The 25,335-nt window shown below is 33.4% G+C and overlaps 2 protein-coding genes across 2 annotated transcripts in view; both read left to right on the plus strand.

Moving 5' to 3' along the window:
- LOC143237898 (cytochrome c oxidase subunit 4 isoform 1, mitochondrial-like) overlaps positions 1 to 1,472 on the plus strand; it is a 44,049-nt gene extending 42,577 nt beyond the window's left edge. The window contains exon 4 of the mRNA XM_076477613.1: positions 821 to 1,472. Coding sequence (XP_076333728.1) covers positions 821 to 957 — 137 coding nt within the window. The 3' untranslated portion in view covers positions 958 to 1,472. The remainder of the gene's footprint in view (positions 1 to 820) is intronic.
- A 7,172-nt stretch (positions 1,473 to 8,644) lies between these two features.
- Positions 8,645 to 15,187, plus strand: ast (single-strand DNA endonuclease protein asteroid). Its single transcript, XM_076477614.1, is given in 4 exon segments — positions 8,645 to 8,796; positions 9,044 to 9,311; positions 9,799 to 10,447; positions 10,449 to 15,187. Coding segments are annotated over 3 exon segments (2,217 nt in total). The 5' UTR covers positions 8,645 to 8,796; positions 9,044 to 9,150; the 3' UTR covers positions 11,856 to 15,187.
- Positions 15,188 to 25,335: the final 10,148 nt, after the last annotated feature.

A 25,335-nucleotide genomic window follows, 5' to 3' on the forward strand; every position in this document is an offset into this window, starting at 1 on the left:
TAGTTTTGTTCTCATGTACCAGTGTTGTGATCTAAAATTGAATAGTAACTTTCCAATAGAAAGCATACTTTCAACTTTTTATGGCTGTTTTAAGATTAACTGAAACATTCTTAAGTTTGTAAGATCTATAACTATTCAAGTTCATTTAATTATATGTGTTTCACATGGTTGATAAGCTAACACTATTAGTTTAATCTCACTTCATATTAATATGTATGGTAACTTGGTATAAGAAAGGTTTAAGTAATTGTTCTATTCATATTAAAAATTGATACTAATTCAACAAATACTTGTATGAAATTGCATCATTTTCTTATGAGCATATAAAACTGTGAACATTGTAATAAACTGTAAGCAGTTTTACCCTAAAATGGAAAAGTGATTATTTATTTTTGCTCAGTTGATAATGTTCAGACTATGTTATTTGCATACTTTGTGCATAAACACAAACCCATTTAATGTTATTTTCCTTACTATGACTTGGACATCTTGTTCCTAAAAAAGTTAAGCTCAGATTGCTTCAAGATTCAAACAAAACTTTATTGAACTAATGTATTAGAAATGTTAGTGTGGTGTAATTTTACATACTGTGGATAGTACATGTCAGTACACTTAAAAAGAAAAAAGTATGAAGAAAAATGACAGTTTTATCTTATTTTTTTCATTGTTTCATCATAATAATAATGAAGATACTTTCCTATGCCATTTTAGAAAATAGCTAGCATAAAAATGCTTTCAAACTAATCAAGTAAAATTGATTTTTTTTCCCATGTATATGAAGCTTAACAGACATAATGTGTTGTTTTTTTCTTTTTGTTAGTGTACCAACCCATGCCTGAATCTTTTTCACCAGAAAGAAAAGCAGCCCAGCTTCAGAGAATGATTGACCTACGTGTAAACCCTATTGAAGGTTTATCATCAAACTATGATTATGAAAACAACAGATGGAAAGATTGATAATTAATACTATAGCAACAGTCACACTGAAATTGTTATAAACATTGATATGGTGATTCAGTTACAGTTTGTGTTATTTTCAATTCTACAACCATTATTTGATTTTACTGCAATTCTCTTTACACTGAGTACTTATGAAGTAACACTTTAAATATTTTATTAACTTATAATTCTAGTTACGTACATTTATGTGGATGGTAGAAGTTTTTGTTTCATGTGATCAGAAATTTATTGTTTGTTCATGTTTAAATACATCATGTTTGCTTCATATTTTTCCAGAAGTCGTACTAGAGCACATGCACATTGCAAAATTGCAATAAATAAAGTTGTGACTGTATGCAAGTAGTTAAGTAATAAATCTAGAGACAATAGGTCTTAAGGAATCTTTCCAGCTATTAACCAGGAAGAAGGTTTCTAAATGTATGTATAAGTAGTTCATGTGTTTTTCAAAATATTCATGGACCTGATAATGTTTTAAACATTTCCTGTGTAATAAAATATCTATTAACCAGGAAGTGAATTATGTACTTTTGAGCTCATTTTTTAACACATTTTGATTTTTGGTAGTTCGAAGTATCTTCAATGTACAAGAATATATGATGTTAATAAGTAAAAGGTAATGCTTTGTTTTAGGATAATTAAAAATATTAATAATCATTAGTTCAGTTATGTCAAATCTAAATACAAAGCTAGTCATCATTTCTTTATTTTTGACACTTTGGTACTGCTGAATAATTCATACTTCTGCATTTTCACCCCATAAAAATATGTAGGTATTAAGATATTTGAATTATTTCAGCATGATTCAATTTTCTTTGTATCAAATAAAATGCTACACATAGAGATGTTAGACTGATTATGGGGTAGTTACAGTTTTTTACATTTAAAAAAACATCAAAAATTTTGTGAAGTACTCTTGAGAGTTATCTCGACTATATACAGATTTCAAGAGCTTGTGGTAGTAATTTGTTTTTACACAAACATTTAGGCATATATTTTGCAATAAGTATAATTCTTTAAAACAATTTTTGGCATACTGTCAAGTGAATAATTTTTTAGAATGTTCTGTTGAACATAGGGCATGTATATTATTACCTGTGGAAATAAGTAATTATTGTGGCTGCCTACTAATATAATAAATGAGAGGGCATTATTGATTGTTATAGTATGAACGATATGAGGATTTACTCAGTTTAGATTTGATTAGTTAAAATGAAATTGATTCATATTAAGGAACATTGTTAAATCTGGAGCAAAAGAAAAAAAGAGCAGTTTTGGCATAATTGTGGGAGCTTAAGTGGAATGTTTAAAATCAAAATGCTATTGCATATGTGAACTGAAAACTGAGCAAGGTTTAGCTAAATTTAAGATTAAAAGTGGAATATGCATTACTTAAAATTATTATTTTAAGATCAAAGTGAACTTGCCATTTTGTATAAAAACCTAGGAAGTCGACTAAATGACATTCATTATAATCAGAAAATGAAGTATTTCGAATAGTAATGATGCCTGTTAATATGACAGCAACAAATAAATGCTTTGACCTAAGGAAATGTCATTTGTAAAAGGAAACTAATAATACTGACAGATGAAAGAGTGAAAAATCTTTCAAGTGCACTTTTAAGTTTATGTAGTTTTAAGGTAACATACTTATATTTCATGCTGGATAAATAAGTGTTTTGTGTTTCTTTACATTTTGATTTGAAAATTTTATTTCCTTCATATTAGTTTCATATGTGGCACAGTAGTAACTGTGAAAGCTTATTACACTAAAACCTAGGTTTTGATACCAGTGGTGGGCACATCACAGGTTGTCCATTATGTAACTTTGTGGATAAGTGCAAACAAACAAATGTTCCACACCTACAATACCTGTAGGTCCATAACAGATGAATGCAGTCTGTGAAAGTTTTAAGCATTTTTTGTGGCTTGGGTTTTGGGAACTACTCATGCCCCTCAGTGGCAGATTGGTATGTCTGTGGACTTTCAACACTGGAAACTGGGTTTTGATGCCTGAGGTGAACAGAAAACAGATATCCCATTGTGTAGCTTTGTGCTTAACTGTAAATGAACCAGCCACTCCTGATGGCTTGCTTTCATCTTAAATACAACTATAAAAATATTCATATCTAATGGAATTTGGAGTTATCAATCCCCACTCAAATTTGTGCTACTCCCAGGATTGGAAAAGGAAGTCCATCATGGCATACCTAACAGTGTGGCCCACTAGTTTTGAAATACTTTTTTGTTTACTGACCACACACACTTTTTTTAAAAAAAGTTAGACAATATAATAGCCAAGTAAGCTTTTACCCCATCATGACAATTTATTAGATAATATGGTTATATTATATTCCTGCTGAGGTAAAGTGAAACTTCACATTTCAGTGTACAGTTCATTGCTTTGATTCACTGTCAAGATAATTTTACAAACTGGAAACTTTTAACATGTTTAATGAGTTTGGGATGTAACATTCGTTGTTACAACACTGCAGAGTAAGGATCTCTAATGTCTATTCTCTCAGAAGAGTTAGATTCCCAAATCCAGTCATGATGCACAAATGTTTGGGCTGTGTAGCTAACACAATATGCATAGAAGAGAATAACATAAGGGAAATGATGACAAAAAATATGCATGCATTTATGAAAAATTACAACCTTTTATGTGATATCCGTAGGTGTTTTTCTTATAACATATTAACTGATAAAAAAATCTTAGGAGTAATGGACCGTGCGACTGTACAAGAGGTGCATGATGCAACAAATTTTATGAACCGCTATCGCTCAAATGTATTTTATTAAAATTTTGTGCATTTGATTAGCTTTGTGGTAGTCTCAGACAAATGAAGTTCTCGCCCCACAGAATATAAATAGGACCCAAATTACTAAAATGATTTCATTAATCGCAATAAAAATTACGTTTTAATTGATAAACCTTATTAAGATATTAGAACTTACATTCGATAATTTGTATAATCACATTTGTGTTGTTGTGACTTTAAGAAAAGGTGTCACATTTTACACTACCACAAAGAATGATCGTTTATACTTAATAACAGACAGTCTTAATATTTAAGATTTACATATTTAAAAAATGTAGGTTATCCAAGGTCAGCCATATAGATAGTGAAGTTTTAAAAAATATTGAAGAACATAATCAGTGAAGAACATAATTTTTACTTAAGTATTTATTTCTTACTTATTTCACTGTCAAAATATCTATAAGTCGTTTAATAGTATAGCTCTAAAGTTCTGGAAAAAGTTTGCATATTAGACTTTAGTATACAGTTGTTTTGAAATAGACTTCAAATTTAATTCGTTACGAAATAAATATCAGTAAAAAAACCCATTAAAAATTGCGAAATTAGAAAATCGGTTCCCCGCTGGAGCAGTGGTAAGTCCACGGATTTACAATATTAAGATCAGGGATCGATTTCTCTCGGTGGACGTAGCAGATGGCACGATGTGGCTTTCTATAAGGTTACAAAAGTAAACATGCATGAAAGGTGTTATCACAATGAAATGCTTTATTAGAAATTTAATTGTTCAACAACCTTTTGTTGTTTAAAATTTTGTATTCTAGCGGCATTTTTAGATTAAACTAATTTCTTCGAAGAATTTTAGGTGAGGCCACTTTATAATGGGAGGAAATGTCATGGAGAAGTTCTGTATTTCAAAACTCATTAAGCTGAGAAAATTGAGAAAATATGCTTGGTACAAAATGAGAAGATTTAATTAAAGATATAAAACACATACTGCATACCTACTTTTGTATACTAGACGGTCGATTCTATTGATTTAAGTAACGTTTTCTTTCTTCGAGATGTCTTCCCGTCACTCAACTCATTTGAGATCCCATAAAGCGATGTTTACACTATGACGTTTCATTCGAAAATTTTAAATCTAGTATTTCTTAACTAATTTGAAACAATGGAGTTAGACCATAGCTACTAGACTACCCACATCACTGATCATTCTCATTCAACACAATATTATTAAATATTGTTAAAATTTGAAAATGCTGAAATAGGGGTCTTCAAGAAATTTCAGAAACCGCGGATACGATGTTTATATTTGTTATGACATCTAAGCTATTGTCTATGAGGTTCATTTGCTACTGGATATTTTACCTTCTCATAAGTATTTCAACTTGATCTAACTGAAATACCCTGAACTACTCTTAAGAAAAACATCAAATTACTACTTTTTTCTTCCTTGAAAATTTACTCTCTGCCAGATTTTTCAATGTCAAAATTTTTAGATTATCTTACTAGTACTGGTGAAAATACTAGATAAAGTGAATAATTAAACAATACGTTTAGGTTAATAACACAGGCCTACGAATTTAAACTTCATTAAAGTTATTTTGGTTTTAATAATGGATTTTCCATACTTCACATACGCAGAATTTGATAATAATATTCTGTTTTTTTCTATGACATAAGGGTCTTTTAAAAATCAGAAAGAAAAAATAACTTACTTGCATTATTACCTCGTTTAACACAATAAACATTATTATTATGTTTGGGCTCTAGAACGATCGATAAGGCTGTTACGTCTCGATTTGTCTAGAGACATTTGTAGCCAATAGTTGTCAACATTTTAAGCGTAACAAAATGGTTCACTTGTGTAAAAGTACATATGACGTTTTGTGAAAAATTTGTACGTGATGAAGAAAAGTGGATATTATTTCCGGATTCAGTCTACAGACGTCACCTGCTGGACGTGTAAAAAATTTCAAGACAATTAATCATTGCTAGTTTGTGTAATGACAATTAACTTTATGCCACACATTTATAGTATCTTAAATCGAATCCTTTGTTTTCATACACATATTGTTTACTCCATGATCACGAGAAACCCATTTGAAGTGAAAATGACGGCTGGTATTGGTATTAAAACTTTAATTAAAATAAAATACAACAACGTTTCGACCTTCTTAGGTCATCTTCAGGTTAACAAAGTTAAGGTGTTGTTTACTGTTCTATCTTTCGTGCAGTTGATCCATTTGTGTTGTAAAACACTTATTAAGAACTTTATGTAATGTTCGTATACCTTTAGTGGCAAGGGTCTCCTTGTAAATTCCAGCCATTAACATTTCTGGTTTTTTTATTAGAATGTCATAATGTACCACAAATGAATGTTCTACCTCTATAAAAATCTCAGTTTAATCCCTACTGCTGGTTTAGCAGTAAATCTGAGGGATTATAACACTAAACATCAGGTTTTCAAACCAACATAGTGCACAGTACAGATAATCCATTCTGGAGGTCTGCACTTAACAACACTGCCACATACGTATATCATTATTAGAAATTATTTATACTCTAGCACATTGTTTGAGATCAGGAACAGATATTTATGAAAATATGCGTATATGTAAAAGAGGAAGCTCACCTAAATTCCAGCTAATGGGAGTGAGCTGGGGCGTGCGGCTGGCATCTGGATCTTGATCGGGCTAAGCCGATTGATAGCCGTTTGCAGAGCGTACACCATGGTCAGCGGTTCGGTGATCATTCGCTTAAGGCGTTCGAGGAGGGAATAGCGCGCTCGAACAAAGCAAACTCACGGCCTGGAGAATGAATGGTCAAAGTAGCACCAAAATAAAATGTTTAAATTGCAGTTGACATTCACAGAAAGGCTGGTTTCTTCATAAGTTCACATTATTCATACAGGCCAAACTGTGATTGTGATATTGTTCTTATTATCATTAGTGTGACAAGCATCTGTTACAATAATGTAACTACTACATTACCTTAAATTAGGCACTTCTAAATAATTCGGTCTGGCATGGCCAAGCGCGTAAGGCGTGCGACTCGTAATCCGAGGGTCGCGGGTTCGCGCCCGAGTCGTGCTAAACATGCTCGCCCTCCCAGCCGTGGGGGCGTATAATGTGACGGTCAATCCCACTATTCGTTGGTAAAAAGAGGAGCCCAAGTGTCTTCCCTCTAGTCTTACACTGCTAAATTAGGGACGGCTAGCACAGATAGCCCTCGAGTAGCTTTGTGCGAAATTCCAAAAAACAAACAAACTTCTAAATAGCCCAATGACAATTTCAAAATTCATTCTAGAATTGTTTAGAAATATTATTTGATCAGTTAACATGTGAGGTTCTTATCTAATCATAAGTATAACATTAATTGGATTGCAAGTCACAATTTTAAGTGTATGCCACAATCATCAGTACAATTTTGGAAGGCTGATACACAATGCAAAATGATCTCACAGAGGACACAACACCGGCTAAATGCTTCATAGTTTTGACCTGTACAGAATACACTTATAAATGCATGCTATGTTTTACTTTTCAATAAAAGATAAATGAAATTAATGGGTAAACCTATAAAACCTTTGGTTTATCAAGTAAAATCCCTGATGATCTGTTGTAACTTGAAATCAACATGGTTGTCTAATCTTCGTCACAGGGAGCGGCAATGCAGCGCATGAGTTTCAGTGCATTGAGTACGTTGCTACGGGACGCATGACACAGACTTTCGTCTTAATGAAAACGTTGAGTTCTGCAGACCTATGTCTTTTTTATGTTACTTGTTAAGCGACAACGACGATTGTGTTTTCTATATTTTATTAATATAAGTAGGTAACAATATTTGGGGGGCTGAGGGGGCTAACGCCCCCCTTGGCGCCGTCACTGACATAGAAACAGACGAGAGTGTTTGTGTGTGTATTTTATTATAGCAAAGTCACATCGGTCTATCTGCTGAGCCCACCGAGGGGAATTAAACTCCTGATTTTAGCGTTGTAAATCCGTAGACTTGCTGCAGAAACAGACAAAACGAAAACGTTTTAAAAGTTTTCAGTATTAATAAAGGTGGCGAAAAACATGACATTTCCATATATTACCCAAGTTTATATCGGTTGAGCTTTTATTAAAATGTTCTCCAATTCTCAATTCTTATATTTTATTGATATTACAAAATATCAGGTCCTTTATCACAAAATCAAAATAAGAAGTAGACATTTTTTTCAAACTTTGGAGAAGTAAGTAAGCCTGTAAAATGGAAAACATATACAATGGTGCTCAGCCATAAGCAACAGAAACCAGTCAGAGGATATAAGTATAAAAAATAAGAAGCAAGTTATTTAATTTAGGTTTAAAAGAAACCGCCGCATCCTTTGCAAAAGTTAATGAACCCAGGGTGTCCGAATGTTTAACTCAAAATTAAACTCTGAACTCTAACTCAGTTATTTGCATAAGATGTTTGAACTCAATCATGGTGTTAGAAAAACATGCAGGTTCAATAAAAACCCTGTAACTCGAGCGCTTTCTTCAGGTGCAAATTGAAGAAGAAAGATCCGCCTTTCGAAATCGCTTAGATTATTGGATTTTTATTCATTTCTGTCAATGCTTGGACTCAAGTAACTTCAGAACACAAACTAAAGTAACTCGTGCAAAATGAAAATCTTTCAGCTGTATTGCAATATACTTCCAATTATATTAATTGTTAGTTTATGGTAAAACTGAATAAGTTAATACATTTGAAAATAGAAATGGTAAATTAATTTCAGGAAATCTAGTTAAATTATGTTAGCGAATTTAGTTAAAAACTGGTAATTTAACAGTACAAAAAAAACAAAACATACCTCCCAATATTACCATTATCCATCTGTGAATGGTATCACGTTTTTGAACAACAGAGCATCCTATTTCCTTTCAAAAGAACATGATAAGTTTTACGATATTTTCGTAAACAATATATATATAGATAATATAAGTGTAATACAGAACCAGAACCTTATTCATAAGCTACACAAAATATAAGTTTTGTAGATATTGAACTTGATATTTATACCACATTCTGCTTGAAGTTCAAAATGTGTGTAAGTATTATATTAGTATTAATGCGAAAATTAAGTGTGGTCTTACTAGTTCTAAGGTACATTAATACTAATAATACAACTTACAAGCTTTATTATTGTTTGTAAATTTTGCTTATAAACAATTACAGTGGTGAATTTTAGTTGTTTTGATAAAGCTTTTTTTTCAACGGTATGACAGTTTTATGTTTTTTTGCTGAAACATTTGTTAATAGTAATTGTTTGATAATTCACCCTTTTCTGTTTTCAGATGTCACCTAAACTGTGGCTTTGATAAGGATGAAAAATTATACGATGACGCAGAATTTTGAAAACTTGAAATGAAAATTAGTGATATCTTAGACTTTGCAAAGAAATATGGGTGTTCGAGGATTAAGCTCATTTTTTGACCTGAATCCAGATTTATCCTTACAACACTATCTTCACGATACAGAAATTGTTATAGATGGGAATAATTTGGTTCATTTATTGTACTTCAATTCTCGTTTGGAGTGTGTTTACGGTGGCGACTATGATAGGTCTCGTTTACACTTAATACTAAAGTGCCCACGTAAATTTTTGAGTTCAGAAATTAATGAATATTGTAATTTAGATTAATTTCTTATATTTGTGTAATAGTTTACCTATCTAACTCGATTATTAACGATAGCTGTACAAAACTAACGTAATGAAAACATAAAAGTTGCAGGAAAAGATTGTTCAGTCATTTCAGAGTATTAAAAGCCCATTAAATTGTATGTAAATGTTAAATGTAGAGTTATTAACTGATAGGAAGCTTTCGAGTTATTTTCACTTTTTAAAAATTCGTACTTGCAAAATTGAGTGATTTTAATAAAAACTTCAAAATGTTTGCATGATGTTTTCAGTAATTAAAATAACTCGTTCTTTTTTTACTTATGTGTAATAGCATTATTTGTTGTATATTTAAACTTCATATTTCATGAATTATAAAAAAATTCACAGTTTGTAACATGTTTTAACATGGTATTGATCTGTTTCTTTCAGATATGCTGATGTTGTGCGTGATTTCTTCTCAGTTCTGTTTAAATGTAACATTAAACCATTTATTATCTTTGATGGTGGATATGACTTGTTAGACAAGAAGCTTCGAACTGTTCAGGAAAGAACAAGACAGAAGCTGTCTATTGCCCTACAAATAGCTAAACATGGTCAAGCTTCAGAAAAAATGCTTCCTATTTTAGCTCATGGTGTCCTGAGAGATATTTTGGTGGAATTAAATATTCCACATGTTCAGTGTGACTTTGAAGCAGATAATCAAATTGTAGCAATAGCCAATCATCTGCAGTGCCCTGTTTTGAGTCAGGACAGTGATTTTTACATTTATGATATTGTGAATGGATTCGTACGACTAGATTCTGTTGACTTGAATTGTATACAGTCTGTGAAACCTGATGGAAGAACATATTACTATTTAAAATGTAAGATTTATTATGTGAGTAATTTCCTTTCTAATTTTCCTGGTATAGACAGAGCAGTTCTGCCTCTTTTTGGTACATTAATTGGAAATGACATTGTGAATATTCAGACATTTGAAACATTTTTCTTAAATATGAAACTTCCAAAGATGAAGTCCAAAACGTTAAAAGTCCATAAAAGACACATTCGAATGGTAGGGCTTCTCACCTGGTTACAGTATCGGGAATCTTTCTGAAGCAGTCGAGTTTGTTCTTGGGTGTTTGAAGAAATCTCACAGAGATGCAGCAAGGGAGCTTATCTATGAATCAGTAAATGCATACAAGAAATGTAACACTAACCTGATACATTACTTAAGTGACAAAATCTGGGAAGTGGATACTCCAAAAATTGAATCAAATCTAGTAACTTATGAAGGATATGCACTACCTGAATGGTTCATAAGGCACTTTCATAAAGCTTTTCTTTCACCATTTTTTGCAAATGTTTTAGGCTTGCATCGTGTATTTCTGCAAGTTCAAGTGGAAGATGCAAATGAACCAAACACTTATTTATGTTCTTTGTCTTTAAGGAAAGTGTTATATGGGATTATGTTTTCATTTCAGTCCTTGCTAGTAGGAGATCATGAATCTCAGAAACAAGACAAGCTTACTCGATTGAAATATGTAGAAGAACATGGACGAAATGGGAAAAATATTCAAAAAAGCTATATTGAACCAAATTTTTACATTGAAGGATTTGGTTCAGTTCCTACCTTTATTGACCTTCCAAAGTTGGACATTACACAAAAAAGACATTTACTGGTATCTGCTTTAGGTGTTAATTATGATAAACTTAACAGTTTTCCAGGCTCTTTACAGTTATTTGTTGGAATTGTCTGGTTTTGGATAAGAAATGCCAGTCCACTGATAAGTGAAAATTTTCTGAATGTTTTTATAGTTGCTTTAATTGTTCTTGATGTCATTAAACCATATTGTTCAGGCCAATCAAACAGTAAATCTAGTATTTTATTAGACAAATGTGTATCCTTACAAGATCATCCCTCATTAATTAATATCCAAAAATTCAATCAAGATTATGGGTTAACAGAATTGTTTCTAAAGCCTGAGGATGTGAAAACAGTTGAAGCAAAAACAAGGAAATATTTTCGAAAACCTCAACATAGTAATGCTCACAAGTTTGATGTTTTGGTTGTGCATTATCTCAACCAGTTTCAGACTTGTTTGCTGTTTTCATTGTACCTTAACAAGCTTTTATTGGAGCCATTCATTAGTCCTCAGGCTGAACGGTTCATTAATGGTACTTTTATGTACAACCTAACAAGAGAATTACAGAGCAGGTCAGCACCTGAACTTTTCATAACAGAGCTTCTTGGCAGGAATTCTTCAGTCTTGAGTGTTTTTCACACCCTGAGATATAGAATTAGTGAAGGTATATCCTCAGATTTTGTTGCTAAGGTGAACCTGAAACAAAGAGGATGTCAGAGTTTAAAGAAAAAAAAAACAAGGCACAGGCAAGCCCAAATAATGAGTAGAAGTGGTGATGCAAGTGATGTGAATGTTGAAATTCCAAATCATTGCAGTCACTTTGAAATATCAGTACAGGACAGTACTGATGTGTTTATCTAATAATCTGGGAATTCTGATCATTTTTACCTGAATAGCTTTACAGTATTAAGGTGCCTTAACTGGTAGTGCATTACGTTTAGTAATAAAATGTAATATTGCATCGTAGTAAGAGTGATTTAAGTTATTATCAGTTTTATTTTGATATAATTTACACATACCATTCAATCTCACATTATACTGAAATATTCCAAGTTTTCAAAAATTTTAAGTATGACTTACAACTTATTAATTTAAGATTATTCTTTGTTATCTTTGTAAAACTTTTGTAATTCTCTAATTCTTTTCCCATTACCTTAGTATTTAGAGTATACTACAACTTTTCTAGCTGACAGCTTTATTTTTTTATAGAGTTAAAACAATTTTAAACTACAATTTATATATTATTTTTACATTACTTTGTACATAATGTAAGTTTTTAAAAACAGAAGTTTAATTCTTAGGACATCTTAAGGATCAGACTGGGTTTCATTCATCAATAATAAAAACAAATATTTGTACACAGATATTGTAAGAAGAGTACATTGTCTACTTATCAGGGAGTGGGTATGTTGGTGATAAACATCACTACAAAGATTAAAGTTGATTTTGTTTTTTCAAACCAACATATCAGAAAGTTGAATTAGCTACCTTGCTCATTTTGTACTTATATTTCTAAAACAATAACTGTTTATATTTGTACAAAATATTAGATTTTAAAAAATAGTTGTTTTTGTTTCATTTAATAACACAACCACTTTTAGATTCTGTGTAATATAATAAGGTTAATGTCATTAGAAACTTTTCAGTTAAAAGCTAGAATAGATGTAAGTTGACTTACTTTTGGGATATTCTTTATATATATCTATTCTGAGTCTGTGGTTTTAATTTCTGTAATTTTATTTAGTGTTTCTGGTATTTTTGTTTTTTTTAATGTTATATACACTACTCATGAAAGTTAAATGGTAATGAGATTTATTTAAATTTGTATATTTTTAAGTTATCAATATTTCTTAGAATTTAGCATGCTTATTTTAGAGGATTTACATCAATTTTACCTAGGGTTTGCACACCAATGATTCATTATGTGATAGGCCTTTTTGAGAAATAACTCAAATTCTGCAAAGCAAGAAGCAAGTTTTAATTGATTAGGAAAGATGTTTACTTTTGAGATTATGCTAGGTTTATGTTTTTTTGTTACTGACTAAGAGTGTGCAAGCAGTTAGAAATCAACTAACTGAAGTTGAAGTTTCCAGAGCATCACACTGCTACAGGAAGGCTGCACTCACATTGTAGTTGACAAGTATCTGCAGAATTTAGCCATGAGAAATTGCAGCAGCAGTACTATGTGACTCAAGAATGAGCTTCAGCAAGTCACTGGATGTGTGCCATGCTCAGGATATCAGTCAAGAGCTTGTAGGTACTAAACAGCTCAGCTGAGAGCATATTCTGGTACCTTCAAGTGATTGATGTGCAAGGGTGTGGATATATGGTGGTGGTCTGGGGTTGTGTCTGCATATAAGGTTGTCTGTGTGGTGGATGAAGATCCCTGACAACAATTAAAATGTATATATAGCTGCAAATCCATAGTATGGCTTCAACTAAACTTCCAAATATGAAATCTGATTCTGGGAGATTGCCTGTTCTCTTGACTGTAATGCCAAAATTTTGAAGGTGAAGCTATTGTCCCTTGATTTTGACTTTGCTCCCATCTTTCCCCAAAAAATTTCTGCAGACACCCATGGTGAAGTATATTGTAGTATAAAACATGTTTAGAAAATATTATTGATGCAGTTTATGTATGTTTATAACTTATTAAAACTTGGAGGTTAAATTTAAACTGTGATTCAATACTTAAATGTTTCTAGAATTAAAGTACGATCTGTTTTTTTTTGGGGGGGGGTGAATGAATGGTAAACTAGTTTTTAAGTTGTTGATGACTGTAAGTCACTAGAAAAGCAAGCATTATATAAAAATATAATTTTGATTTGATTCACAAGTACCTTGATAGATTTAAATAGTGAACAAGCATGTGTGTATTTTTTTAATGTAAGATTGAAATCAAAAACTGTTTTTTGAACATATTTGTACATAAAACTGGATTTTAAAAATGAATCCCAATGATCTAAAACTAAACTAATGGAAAATGATATGATTTTGGTGTGATTGTGTAGATAAGCACGAAGATAGTGTGTCTTCATAGTGACAGTTGTTCTGGTACATACATTCATGTATATTTAGTTTAATAATGAAAAACTATGTTATTTTAATGTTTCTTAACTTCTGTTACTTAGAAAACTGTGCCAAGGATTAATTTTTGGAAAATGTGTATAGATGAGCTACACTAATTCTCTTGGGTTTAGAAGTAGTAGTAAATCAACTGTGTTTATTGAAGCATAAAAAACTCAAAGTGATTTGATTAAAGTGTCAAAAATTATGGATTTTGGTAATTTAAATGATGTGTTATTAATTATACCATTAGTTTTGGAAATCTTGTTCATGAGATAATTTGGGTCCCTATCTTTTAGTTTAACCTATGGATCAACTTACCTCATGATTAATATGTAGTCCATTGTTATAACTGGTTTTTGTAGTTTTGCTGGATAGTACAAGAATATGAAGAGGATAATTTAGGTGGACTGGTAAATAGTGTTAATATGTTTGGGTTATAAAGTAATTACTTTGTGTAAATGTGGCATGTTTGTTTATGTATTTGTCATAATAAATTTTAAATGCATCAAGTCAAAAGTATTAGGGATGAAATTGAAATATGGGAGTAATTCCTTTAAACAAATACTTTTAAAGTAGGCATATTAGCTAAACATTAAGTAGTTTTAATTATAGAAGGGAAAAAAAATGAAATAACTTCATGCCAGGCCATTATTAGAAATCAAAAGTAGGCCTAACATATTTTACACATGTAACCTATTTTGGTCCATTCAGCTTGCATTTTAGTGTAAGTATATTAAAATTTGTTAAAAGTTTAATTACTCATCTCATTTCATAGCATCATACTGTAAAACATAAGAAACCTATGGTATAATCCAAGTGTTAGTAATTGTTTAAAGTATTAAAGAAAAAGCATGTTCTAAACTTTTTATATGGTTTCTAAGCATAATATTAACAAATTATGTTTATAATAATAAAATATTTTACACATCTTCAAAAGTAAAGCTAATAAATATAAACTTGTATTATTAAAATAATGCTTGTAGATTTCCACAGTTCTATACAAAATGAAAATTAGAAAGTATAGTGTAAGAGAGTACAAATTTGAAACTTTGAAATCTAAGATATATTCTTGGGAAAAAATGTAATAAAATATTTGAACATACAATAAAAAATATGAGGCAGAATATTGGAGCTTTAATTTAAATGGCATAAGCCTATAGAGTGAAATGTTTTCCTCAACACGTTTTTTTATTATATACGTGTATATTGTGTTCATCTTAACCTGGTACTGAAAAATGACTAGTAAGTCATTTTAATGGGCTTATAACTCACTTATAAAAGTATTGCATTTTTATACTATAATGCAAGATGTGGACATAGGACCAATATAATGTACCATCAGTGGAAGCAATCACTGTCAGTTTCACTAGTGGCCAATACTTGTGTATATTGTAATTCTGCTGTGAAATGCATACTTAGATCTTTTCTGCCCATACAAATGTATCATTTAAAACTAACATGGTGACATAATTTCTTCCTCTTACTAAATTGTCTCAAGCAAGATGACAAGAATGATTAAACATTAGCTAAGATATGAAAATCCAAAACACAGAGGAACAAACTCCTTCATTTCAGCAGAATTAAATAAGTGCTTACAGCAAAAGTATTTTTCATAAATAGAATTATAGATAGAACTATGTTGAATAGCTTATTTTGAAGTGGAACAAGAGATCCACAAGTAGGTCAGACTTATTTTCCTTGGCATGGAATATGGAAAATAGATCATCATACTGAAACCTAGTCAGTTCAGAAAAGGTAAAAATATTCAACATAAATTATTTGTAAATCCTGTCAAAGCCTATGCTGCTATCATTTTTGCTGCTGTTCATGTGTTCTTTAAAAGATTGGTCGTATATATAATCTGCAAATCTGGGCCACATGATACAGCATTTCATCTCTGCAATTGGTACAAATTGCTTTCTGTCCAGATAACGATCCTTACAGTACATGGACAGGAATGGTAGTACCATGTATAACGAATACCTTGTTCAAGTGGTACAACAGTCAGCTGAATGTATTTGAAGAGTGTAACACCAGTTAATATGTTTTCAATTTTAAAGGTTATGGAATTATACAGTTTGGTTTGCCCAAGGATGCACAAAGAGTAGAGGATATTAGCTTAGATTGCTTCTGTGTTGATGGTAAATAGAAAATTTGTTATATTAAAAATAAATGAAGTACCAGAGCCAGTTTGTCTATTTTTAAAGAAAGTAATGTTTTGTAAGTTTCTCTGTCATATTTTGTGGTAAATAAATAAGGATGGTGCCTGGGGATTGGAGAGTGTCTTATGTTACTCTAATTTTTAAGTGTGTGGAGGGGGGAATAGGGGTTGCCCTTAAAATTATAAGCCAATTAATTATACTTTTGTGGTGGGAAAAAATGCGATGAATCCCATGAAAGAAGTTTTACAAAATTATTTAAGGAAATATGAAGAATATTGGAATACATTATTTCATAAATTGGGTACTCTTGTTTTAACAATGTTTTTAGCAGCAAACCTAGTAGTATCATACGAGTTTGGACGAACTTGGGAATTTTAGGTTAGTCCTTGTCCTAAACATACACATGTTAATAAAACAATCTTTATAATAAATATATGTCAGTAAGAATGTAAAATAAAAAAGTATTGACATTTAATACACTAAGTAGAATGTTCAACGGTATTAATGAAACAAGCACTAGCTGTTGGCTTGAGCTATTGTTGAAGTAAATTTCTTTGTAAAACGTGATCTGATTGTAATGTTACTATTTTTAACAGGGTCAGGTTTTATGGCATCTCTTTTTTTTTTTTTTTTCTCCACTAGTGGATGGTTTCTATTTCGGGTGTATATAAATTTAATTTTGCATAATTGGTAAATAATCCTGCACTTATTTTGATTCCCTTCAGGGTTTTGTCCATGTAGTTTCTTAAATGATAATCTATGATAAAAAACTGTTTACACTATCACATTACATTGTCTTTATCGCTGGTCGAGAGTACGTACAGGTAGCAGTCTGAAGAATTCTCTCTCCAGCAGGGGTGGTCAGGAACATTGTGGCTCCTCTTCATCCTCTCTCGTGAAAGATTATCGAACTTTACGTGGGAGTTTGTCTTTATTTTGTTTTAACTTATTTAACGTGAAGAAGTGAGGTGGGGGATATGAAAGTGACGCGTGAGGAAGGAGACATGCACGAGGACGGCATAAGGGAAGTGAGCCAGACCAGAGCCCGTGGTCAGAATAACCTGACGGTTGGCGATTACTAAACATTGACTTAACCAGCTCTTTTCAGGACCAGGCAAGAATGTTGCCTTGGCTGGGATCTACAGATCCAATGCCAGAGATTTAGGTGCGGGGGAATACGGGAGTACCCCGTGAAAACCTAATTTCACGGCCTGGGCGCCGAAAAATCTACCCGGACCGTGCCCGTAAGTAGCTGGAAGGAAAATCATGGCTTTTGAAGCATTTTGGAATGAAAAAGAAAACCATTGGATTGTAGCAATGGTATACATGTGGCTGGTTGTCTGGTAACTAGGAAAAGTGCTAGCTGCGGTCTTGTAGAACAGGAAGGAACTTCCGGTTGAACTTGTGTTTACATCTGATGCCAAGGAGTGACAGAGAAAAACGTGAGCTTGATGGTGAATCAACTGGCTGTTCTTCTTCAGTGAATTGTTCTTAATCGGTCTGGGATGCTTTGTTTCTTCTTGTAATTTTCATCTGTGTCTTCTGAGTGATTGTGGTCTGTTTCTCTGTTTGAACTGACTCGTTGATAATTGTCATGTGAATGGTCTGAGTCTGGTGATTGTATTCCGTGAAAGTGGAACTGAGGTCTGGCAGGAACTATCACTTGTCTTCCTTGGATTGTTAAGCCTTGACGTGTTGTTAACAGTGGGAGTTGTCGTCTTCGGAGCTGAGTTGCCTGAATCCGCATTCGTGTTCTTTCTGGCTGGTTCTGGACTCGGCGGTATTTCTGTAGTTTTCCGTTGAAAGTTGTCCGTTGATTGTCTATGTCGTCTGGGCACTTTGTTTGACCACGAATTGAAGGGTCAGCGATGCGGGTTTCGGCTCTAAAGTGAAATATGTGATAGTAACACCCGTTACGTAAAATACAGTCAGCACTGTACTTTGATGTTGTCACTATCTTCATGAAGTACGTAGGTAGATTGGTGTGTGTGTGTGTGGAGAAAATTCGATGTACAGCAAGTAACTTGGCCTGGATCTGAGATTCTGTGGCTTGTTTGATTTCTTCTGGTTGTATGGTTGGGTCGACGCCCCTGAGGAATACTGAGAAAAGGCTGACAGGACTTTTTGGTTGGGGAACAACTTACTTTAATTTCAGTGTTCCATGGTTGGCGTAGATAAGCTTGATCGGCGGGAGTAGTGGGCTGGATGAGAATTCCGCCCCGATATAGAATTCGGGTCCTGGAAGGTTCGATGGTTGCTCCTGGCTTGGCTTGGGCGATGAACGTTGCGACTTTTAGCGGCGTAAGGTGTGACGATAGACTGTCGACAATTACCGGCGATACCGGTAGTATAACTGGCGTAGTTGATCCATGAGTCTTGAACAGCATAATGGCAGAGATACCAAGCAGCATATCTTGCTTGCTCTGTGACCAGCGTGGAAGACGGACCCCTAGTGGGAATGCCGTTAGTCAAGCCTTAATGTACTACGGGAGTGCCGCCTGTACACACGTAGTCAACATAACATATCTACATAAAACATAAACTCCAGTGTGAAGCATGATAAATTGATCTTAATGACTTCGTTATATGACCAAACACTACTACACCGATGGCCGTATTGTTATTGTCATTATAACGTCACTTCAACTTTCGTGTATTGCGTTAATCCGAATTCGCAAATCGAAAACAACCCGTACATATATACACTTAATGCTATCGCATAAGCTTAAAATTAATATTGGTGCCTTCGTATACCGTTAGGTGGCCTTTTAAATTGTTATTAATATTATAAATGTTAAGAGGTGAAAGGATATCATGTATGCAGTAGTGATATAATACACACAATAGGTTATTTTTGTGTGAAGTAATTTAGCAACATTTACTGAAGTTTGTCGTAGATTGTTTATGTATTTGTGCGGAAATTTTGATGAGATGAATATGGGTTCTTTGTATGCTGTAGTTAGTAACATGTTTTTTAACCTGTTTTAATGTTATATTAATCCGTACAGGGCACGATATTCTAGTACTGGGCGCATGTATGTTTTTTACATTCTTATATATTCGCGGTTGCAGTTCCATTGTTTTTGCCCTTTAGAATTCTAACACAATTCGTTAATTTAATGCCATATCTTAACCTAAGGAATTTGGATGATGTTGTGGTTTCGAAAAATGTTCCATCATCTATAATTTGGAAGGGGGTCTTTTTGTGCTTTTTTAACTTTGCATATACGAGGGCTGTTCAAAAAATACGCGGACTGACGTCATAAAACAAAATGTACTTTATTTAGAAGCTACAGGTCTGGGACCCCTTCAAAGTACTCTCCTCCCCAAAGCACACACTTATTCCAATGGTGTTTCCACTTGTTGAAACAGTTCTGGTACGCTTCTTTTGTAATGTCATCCAGCTCCTTCGTCGCATTTGCCTTAATCTCGGGAATTGTCTCAAATCTTTTTCCTTTCAAGGGTCTTTTGAGTTTGGGGAACAAGAAAAAATCGCAAGGAGCGAGGCCAGGTGAGTAGGGGGGGGAAGAACAGTGACCGAGTGTTTGGCCAAAAACTCACGAGTTCTGAGGCACAAATTTCGCAGCAACGCGGTGCATCTTCAATTTTTCGGTCAAAATCTCGTAACAAGATCCAACTGATATCCCACACTCTTCAGCAAGCTCCCTGACAGTCAGACGTCGATTTGCCCGCACCAGGGTGTTGATTTTGTCGACGTGTGGGTCGTCAGTTGACGTGGAAGGACGTCCAGGACGCTCATCATCTTCAATGGACTGTCGACCATCCTTAAAACGTTCATGCCACTTGAAACATGCCGTACGATTTATAGCAACATCACCGTAAGCCGTGTTAAGCATAGCAAAAGTTTCAGTCACAGATTTTCCAAGTTTAACACAAAATTTCACAGCAAGTCGTTGCTCCTTCAGGTCATTCATTCTGAAATCCGCCAAACGAAAAAATCGCACTTCACTTAAATCCGCGTAGCTAATACACAAATGAAGATATTTGCAATGGGGAAATGGCGTCGTAATCAGCTGATCTGTGCGAACCTAGCGACACCAAGCGGATTCCCCTGGAACCAACTGGAGCCGCGCAATTCAAACAGTCCGCGTATTTTTTTGAACAGACCTCGTACTACCAGTTGAATTTGGGGGACATTAATTTTGATCCGATATTTTTGGCAATATTCCACAATATTATTTATTTGTGGTTGTATAGTTGGTGCTGCTCTTGAGGGTGTGGATGCATCTTTTCTAGATCGCAACATCTTTTGTAAATTGTATTGAATATCCTTGGTTTGGATTTTTGAGGGACATGTTGCTAGTATACATGATGAATAGTATAGGCTAACTGCCCCTCCTTGTTGGACTTCTACCTTTGTAGTGAATGACTATAAAATGTTATTCTAATATTTACATTTTCTGTTTTTCAGAAAATTTAATAATAATACTGCGCGATAGTTCCATTTCTGACATGGAGAACATCATTCACTTACGCCAACATTGCTTGAAGCTTTCCCTGTACCAGGAAAGCATGCGACATTTCATTTAAAAAATTAAAACTCTATAATTTTTATGTATAGGAGTGAACAACGTTTGGACCTTCTTCGGTCATCGTCAGGTTCTCAACCCAAACCAGCCGTTTTTACATATACATTTTAATCTACAAGTGGGTTTCTCGTCATCGCTGTTTATTATTTTTTCAGTTAGTCTTACTAGCAGCCCTGATGTCTGCATTTTCTGAAATTATTTTGTGTTTCAGATAATTTTAAGGTCATCTTAAATAATGTGGAGAGCCGATTACTGATTATTCTTTTTAAACTTTTTCCCATGCAGCTTGTAAAATAGCTGTTCTGTTTATTCACTGGCCTTCTTTCTTTGTAAAATATTAAGACAATTTTTACTTCCAAGAAACAGATATGTATCCCGAATTTAGCGATAGTTTAAAAAGAGCTGTTAGATATTCAAACAATTAACGAGCGCATTTCTTGAGGAAGATAGTCTGACTTTAATGCCGTCTTCTCCCAAAGCTTCGTTTTTGTTGCTTTTATTTTTTGTGTTATGTCAATTTCTGTTATGATTCTTGTCATTTGTTGTGTTTCAGAATTTATGCTATTATCATTATTTTTTTGCTCAATGCTTAAATTTGGTAGGTACTATGATATGTAGATATTTATCTTATGTTTTATATAGTTATTTACCTTGTTATAGAAACGTGTATCAAGTCTGGTTCATGATGGGTCTAGAATGTGTGCTTCAGCTGTTCCTTAAACGTTTCAGCTTTATATTTGTTTGTGCGTGGTGTTGTGTGTTTGTAGTGGTGGATAAGTGTGTGGGGTTTCCTACATTTGTAAATCGTTTTAAGTATCTCCAAAACCGATTTTGGTTTGTTTTTCATTTAATTTCAAGCAATGTTGGTCTCAGTTTTTTGTTTTAGTGTCTTAATTTCATTTTTGATTTTGTTTCCGAGTGTAATTGTTTGTTTTATTGTTTGATCTTTATTTCCATAAATTTCTTTAATGTTTATTAGTTATCTATGTTGCTTCCATGTGTAGGAATTTGGTGACTTTTTGTGTTTCAGTATTAATTTTTGTGCGGCTTTGGTAAGACACTCGGTGATTGTTTGACAGTATGCATTTTTGTCTTGGAATAATCTGTACTCGTTCCAGTTTGCTTTATTATTAATATTTAGTTTGTGGGTTTGCTTTGACTTATTAATGTGGATGATGAGACGGAAGATATAACAAAGTAAGTGACCGCTTTTTAGGTCAAATCCAACTTTAAAATCAGTACATTTTTCGTTCATATTGTAAGGACATAGGTACGGGTCAAGTAATAGTTTCTCTGCATCTAAAATATCGATGCTTGCCACTTAAATCTCCTGTCATAATGATTTTTGATTATATCAGTGTGGACAGTGTAGAAGGTTTACATCTAAAGTTTTCGACGGTGAACAATAAATTTCTGCCACCGTCACATACATTGTATTGTTTATATAAACATTAACAGCTATACATTCATTTGAGGTGTTTATTTACACGTCTTTTACTCGTAGGCTTGATTTATATAATAATAGAATATCTATTACTACATCTATTTTAGAAAAAAATCTATCTTTTCTCTCCCGGCATGGCCAGGTGGTTACGGCGCTCGACTCATAATCCTAGGATCACGGGTTCGAATCCCCGTCACACCAAACATGTTCGCCCTTTCAGCCATGAGGGCGTTATATTGGTAAGGTCAATCCCACTATTCGTTGGTAAAAGAGTAGTCCAATAGTTGGTGGTGATGACTAGCTATCTTCCCTCTGGTCTTGCACTGCTGAATTAGGGACGAGTAGGGCAGATATCCCTCGAGTAGCTTTGCGCGAAGTTCAGAACAAAATAAACCAAATCGATCTTTCCTTACTCTAGAGTATCTCTAGCTATAGTACTTTCTCTCTCTCTTCTTGCAGGCGTCGGGATTTAAATCGTGAAGTCCTCTTCCTCTTTTTCTCTACTATTGTAGGCCTGGCATGGCCAAGCGCGTAAGGCGTGCGACTCGTAATCCGAGGGTCGCGGGTTCGCGCCCGCGTCGCACTAAACATGCTCGCCCTCCCAGCCGTGGGGGCGTATAATGTTACGGTCAATCCCACTATTCGTTGGTAAAAGAGTAGCCCAAGAGTTGGCGGTGGGTGGTGATGACTAGCTGCCTTCCCTCTAGTCTTACACTGCAAAATTAGGGACGGCTAGCACAGATAGCCCTCGAGTAGCTTTGTGCGAAATTCCAAAACAAACAAACAAATCTACTATTGTAATTCACATTCTTTTTGCTGATTTAATGCTTTTATGTTTTTTTTATGCTTGCTTATTTATTATATGTCTCTTTAGCACGGCTATGTCCAAGTATTTTATCTAATTTATGTCGCGATTAAAGTTGCTTCAGCAAACATTGCATACACCGAATGGGTAGTGTTGGTGAAACTGAAAGAGCCAAATGATTGTTGAGAAGACAGTGTCAAGGTATATTGATGATGCTTTCAAAGTCATTATCGATTGAGGAAGTCTACAGTTAAAGTAGACGTAAGTTTACAGCAGTTACAGAATCGCTGTCTTTTTCTATTGTCTAATTTTAAACCATTTTCCAGGCAGAAAATATACGAAATATGATGTTGTTTTTTTCACATTAAGACAATCTTACCATTAAGTGTTCACAGAATTCCCGAGTGTAACTAGTTGTATTATTACAATTAGTAGTAATAATAATAATAGTATCACTACTAGTAGTTTAAGGTGAAACTTCTGCTTTCTGTTTAAATTTCAGTGATTTGGAATTAAGGTAATTTAACTAGTGGTTTAATGAGTTGAACAAATGTATTATGTGAATAATATTAGACTTGTGTTAAAAGCATGCTAGCGTACTGTTGTTAATGGAATCTATTTCTAATCGCATTTTTAAATGCCTCATTAAAATGACATCACTGTAATTATTAGTACGTTGTGTGTTCTGTCATGTGATTCATTTTATTTGCAATATGTTATTATTCATTTATAGATTTCGTGTAACAAAAAATGAAGGTATATTGTCTGTTGCTTTGTTAATTTATTTTATGTATACGTGCATATCATGGGCAGATTTCTTAACATATTTTTATTTTTTTATTTATTACAAGAAGTTATTAAATTTATGGCCATAAATAACTTTAGAGTACTGTAAGCAGGTCTAAAGTCACAACAGAAAAAACGTTTTAGTATCTTTATGGACACTTTCAAACCAGGAGTCATACAGAGACGTTTCAGATAGCTACGGTGTGTCAAAAGGTCATTTGTTTGAAACAGTAGCCATTCTGCAATAATTAGTGTGACCTGATAAGTCAGTATATTAAGTGGCCATCGGGCCAGGGCACCGAAAATATTGTTGTAGACTTTAACATTTTGCGTTAAAATAATTCGTTTCCTGGAGTGTTTGGTTGCACTAATGGTTCACATTTACATCAGCAAAGTAGGAGAATATACAGCTAGTTATTATAACAGAAAAGAATTTTACTCTGCAATTTTACAAGCAGTTTGTGACTTCAATTGTAAATTTTGGATGTGTTTGCAGGCTAGTCAGGATCATTCAGTGATGCATGGGTGTTGATAAACAGTCCAGTCTTTTCACACCTTATCTCATCAATAGTTGTAAATATTCATTTACTTAGAGACAGTGACTATCCATTACATTCATTTTTAATAGTACCATATAAAGAATATGGAAATATGACAATGCAGCAAACACAATTTCATTTGCAACTCAGTTTCACACAAACTGTGATTGAGCAAGCATTTGGCTTGTTAAAAAATAGACGGTTATGTTATAGTGCACAAAATATACATAACTCAACAACATAATATTAATGTTGTCCCCTTCCCCACTGGGACAGTGGCAAGTCTACAGATTTACAACGCTAAAATCAGCGGTTCAATTCCCCTCAGTGAACACAGCAGATACCCCGATATGTCTTTGCTATAAGAAAACACATACACAATATTGGGGATGACGACACTCAACCACTGCATGTTGAAGAAACAGGTCTAGTTACTCACAGGGAAGCTATTGCAAAGAGAGGTTTTTAACAACTACTTTTCAGTGTTCCCTCCCTGTTATATTAACAATCTTAATATATTTTGACGTACTATTTTCATATTTATATTCAAATTTAATCAGGTCTTGTTACTTTTTATTTAATTGTTCTGTGTACATCTTGTGGTAATATTCAACTGTCAACACTACTTAATGTGAAATAAGTTGTCACAGGAGTAATGATTAAAAACAGTGATATTTAACCCCTTAGCATAGTGAATTAATAGTAGTTATAAATATTATAGTACTAAAATATGATGTACAAGAAAAAAAACAGACAAGATTTTTTAGTTTATTATAACATTTTTAGTTTCTTGACTTTCACTTTAAACATGAATTAATAAAAACGATATCAATTCTGGCCTTTTTTTTTTTTTTCACCAAGTTTTAATATTGCATCTGCAAGTCGTTTTTGTTGCCTGTAACTTCTGTTGTTCCCTTACATCCCTTTTTTGTTTCTATTCTTCTTTTTTTTTCTTGTCTTCCTTTCTTGTAATAAATTGGTAAACC

The sequence above is a fragment of the Tachypleus tridentatus genome, chromosome 13, assembly GCF_004210375.1.
Source record: "Tachypleus tridentatus isolate NWPU-2018 chromosome 13, ASM421037v1, whole genome shotgun sequence".
In the NCBI taxonomy this organism is placed as follows: Eukaryota; Metazoa; Arthropoda; class Merostomata; order Xiphosura; family Limulidae; genus Tachypleus; species Tachypleus tridentatus.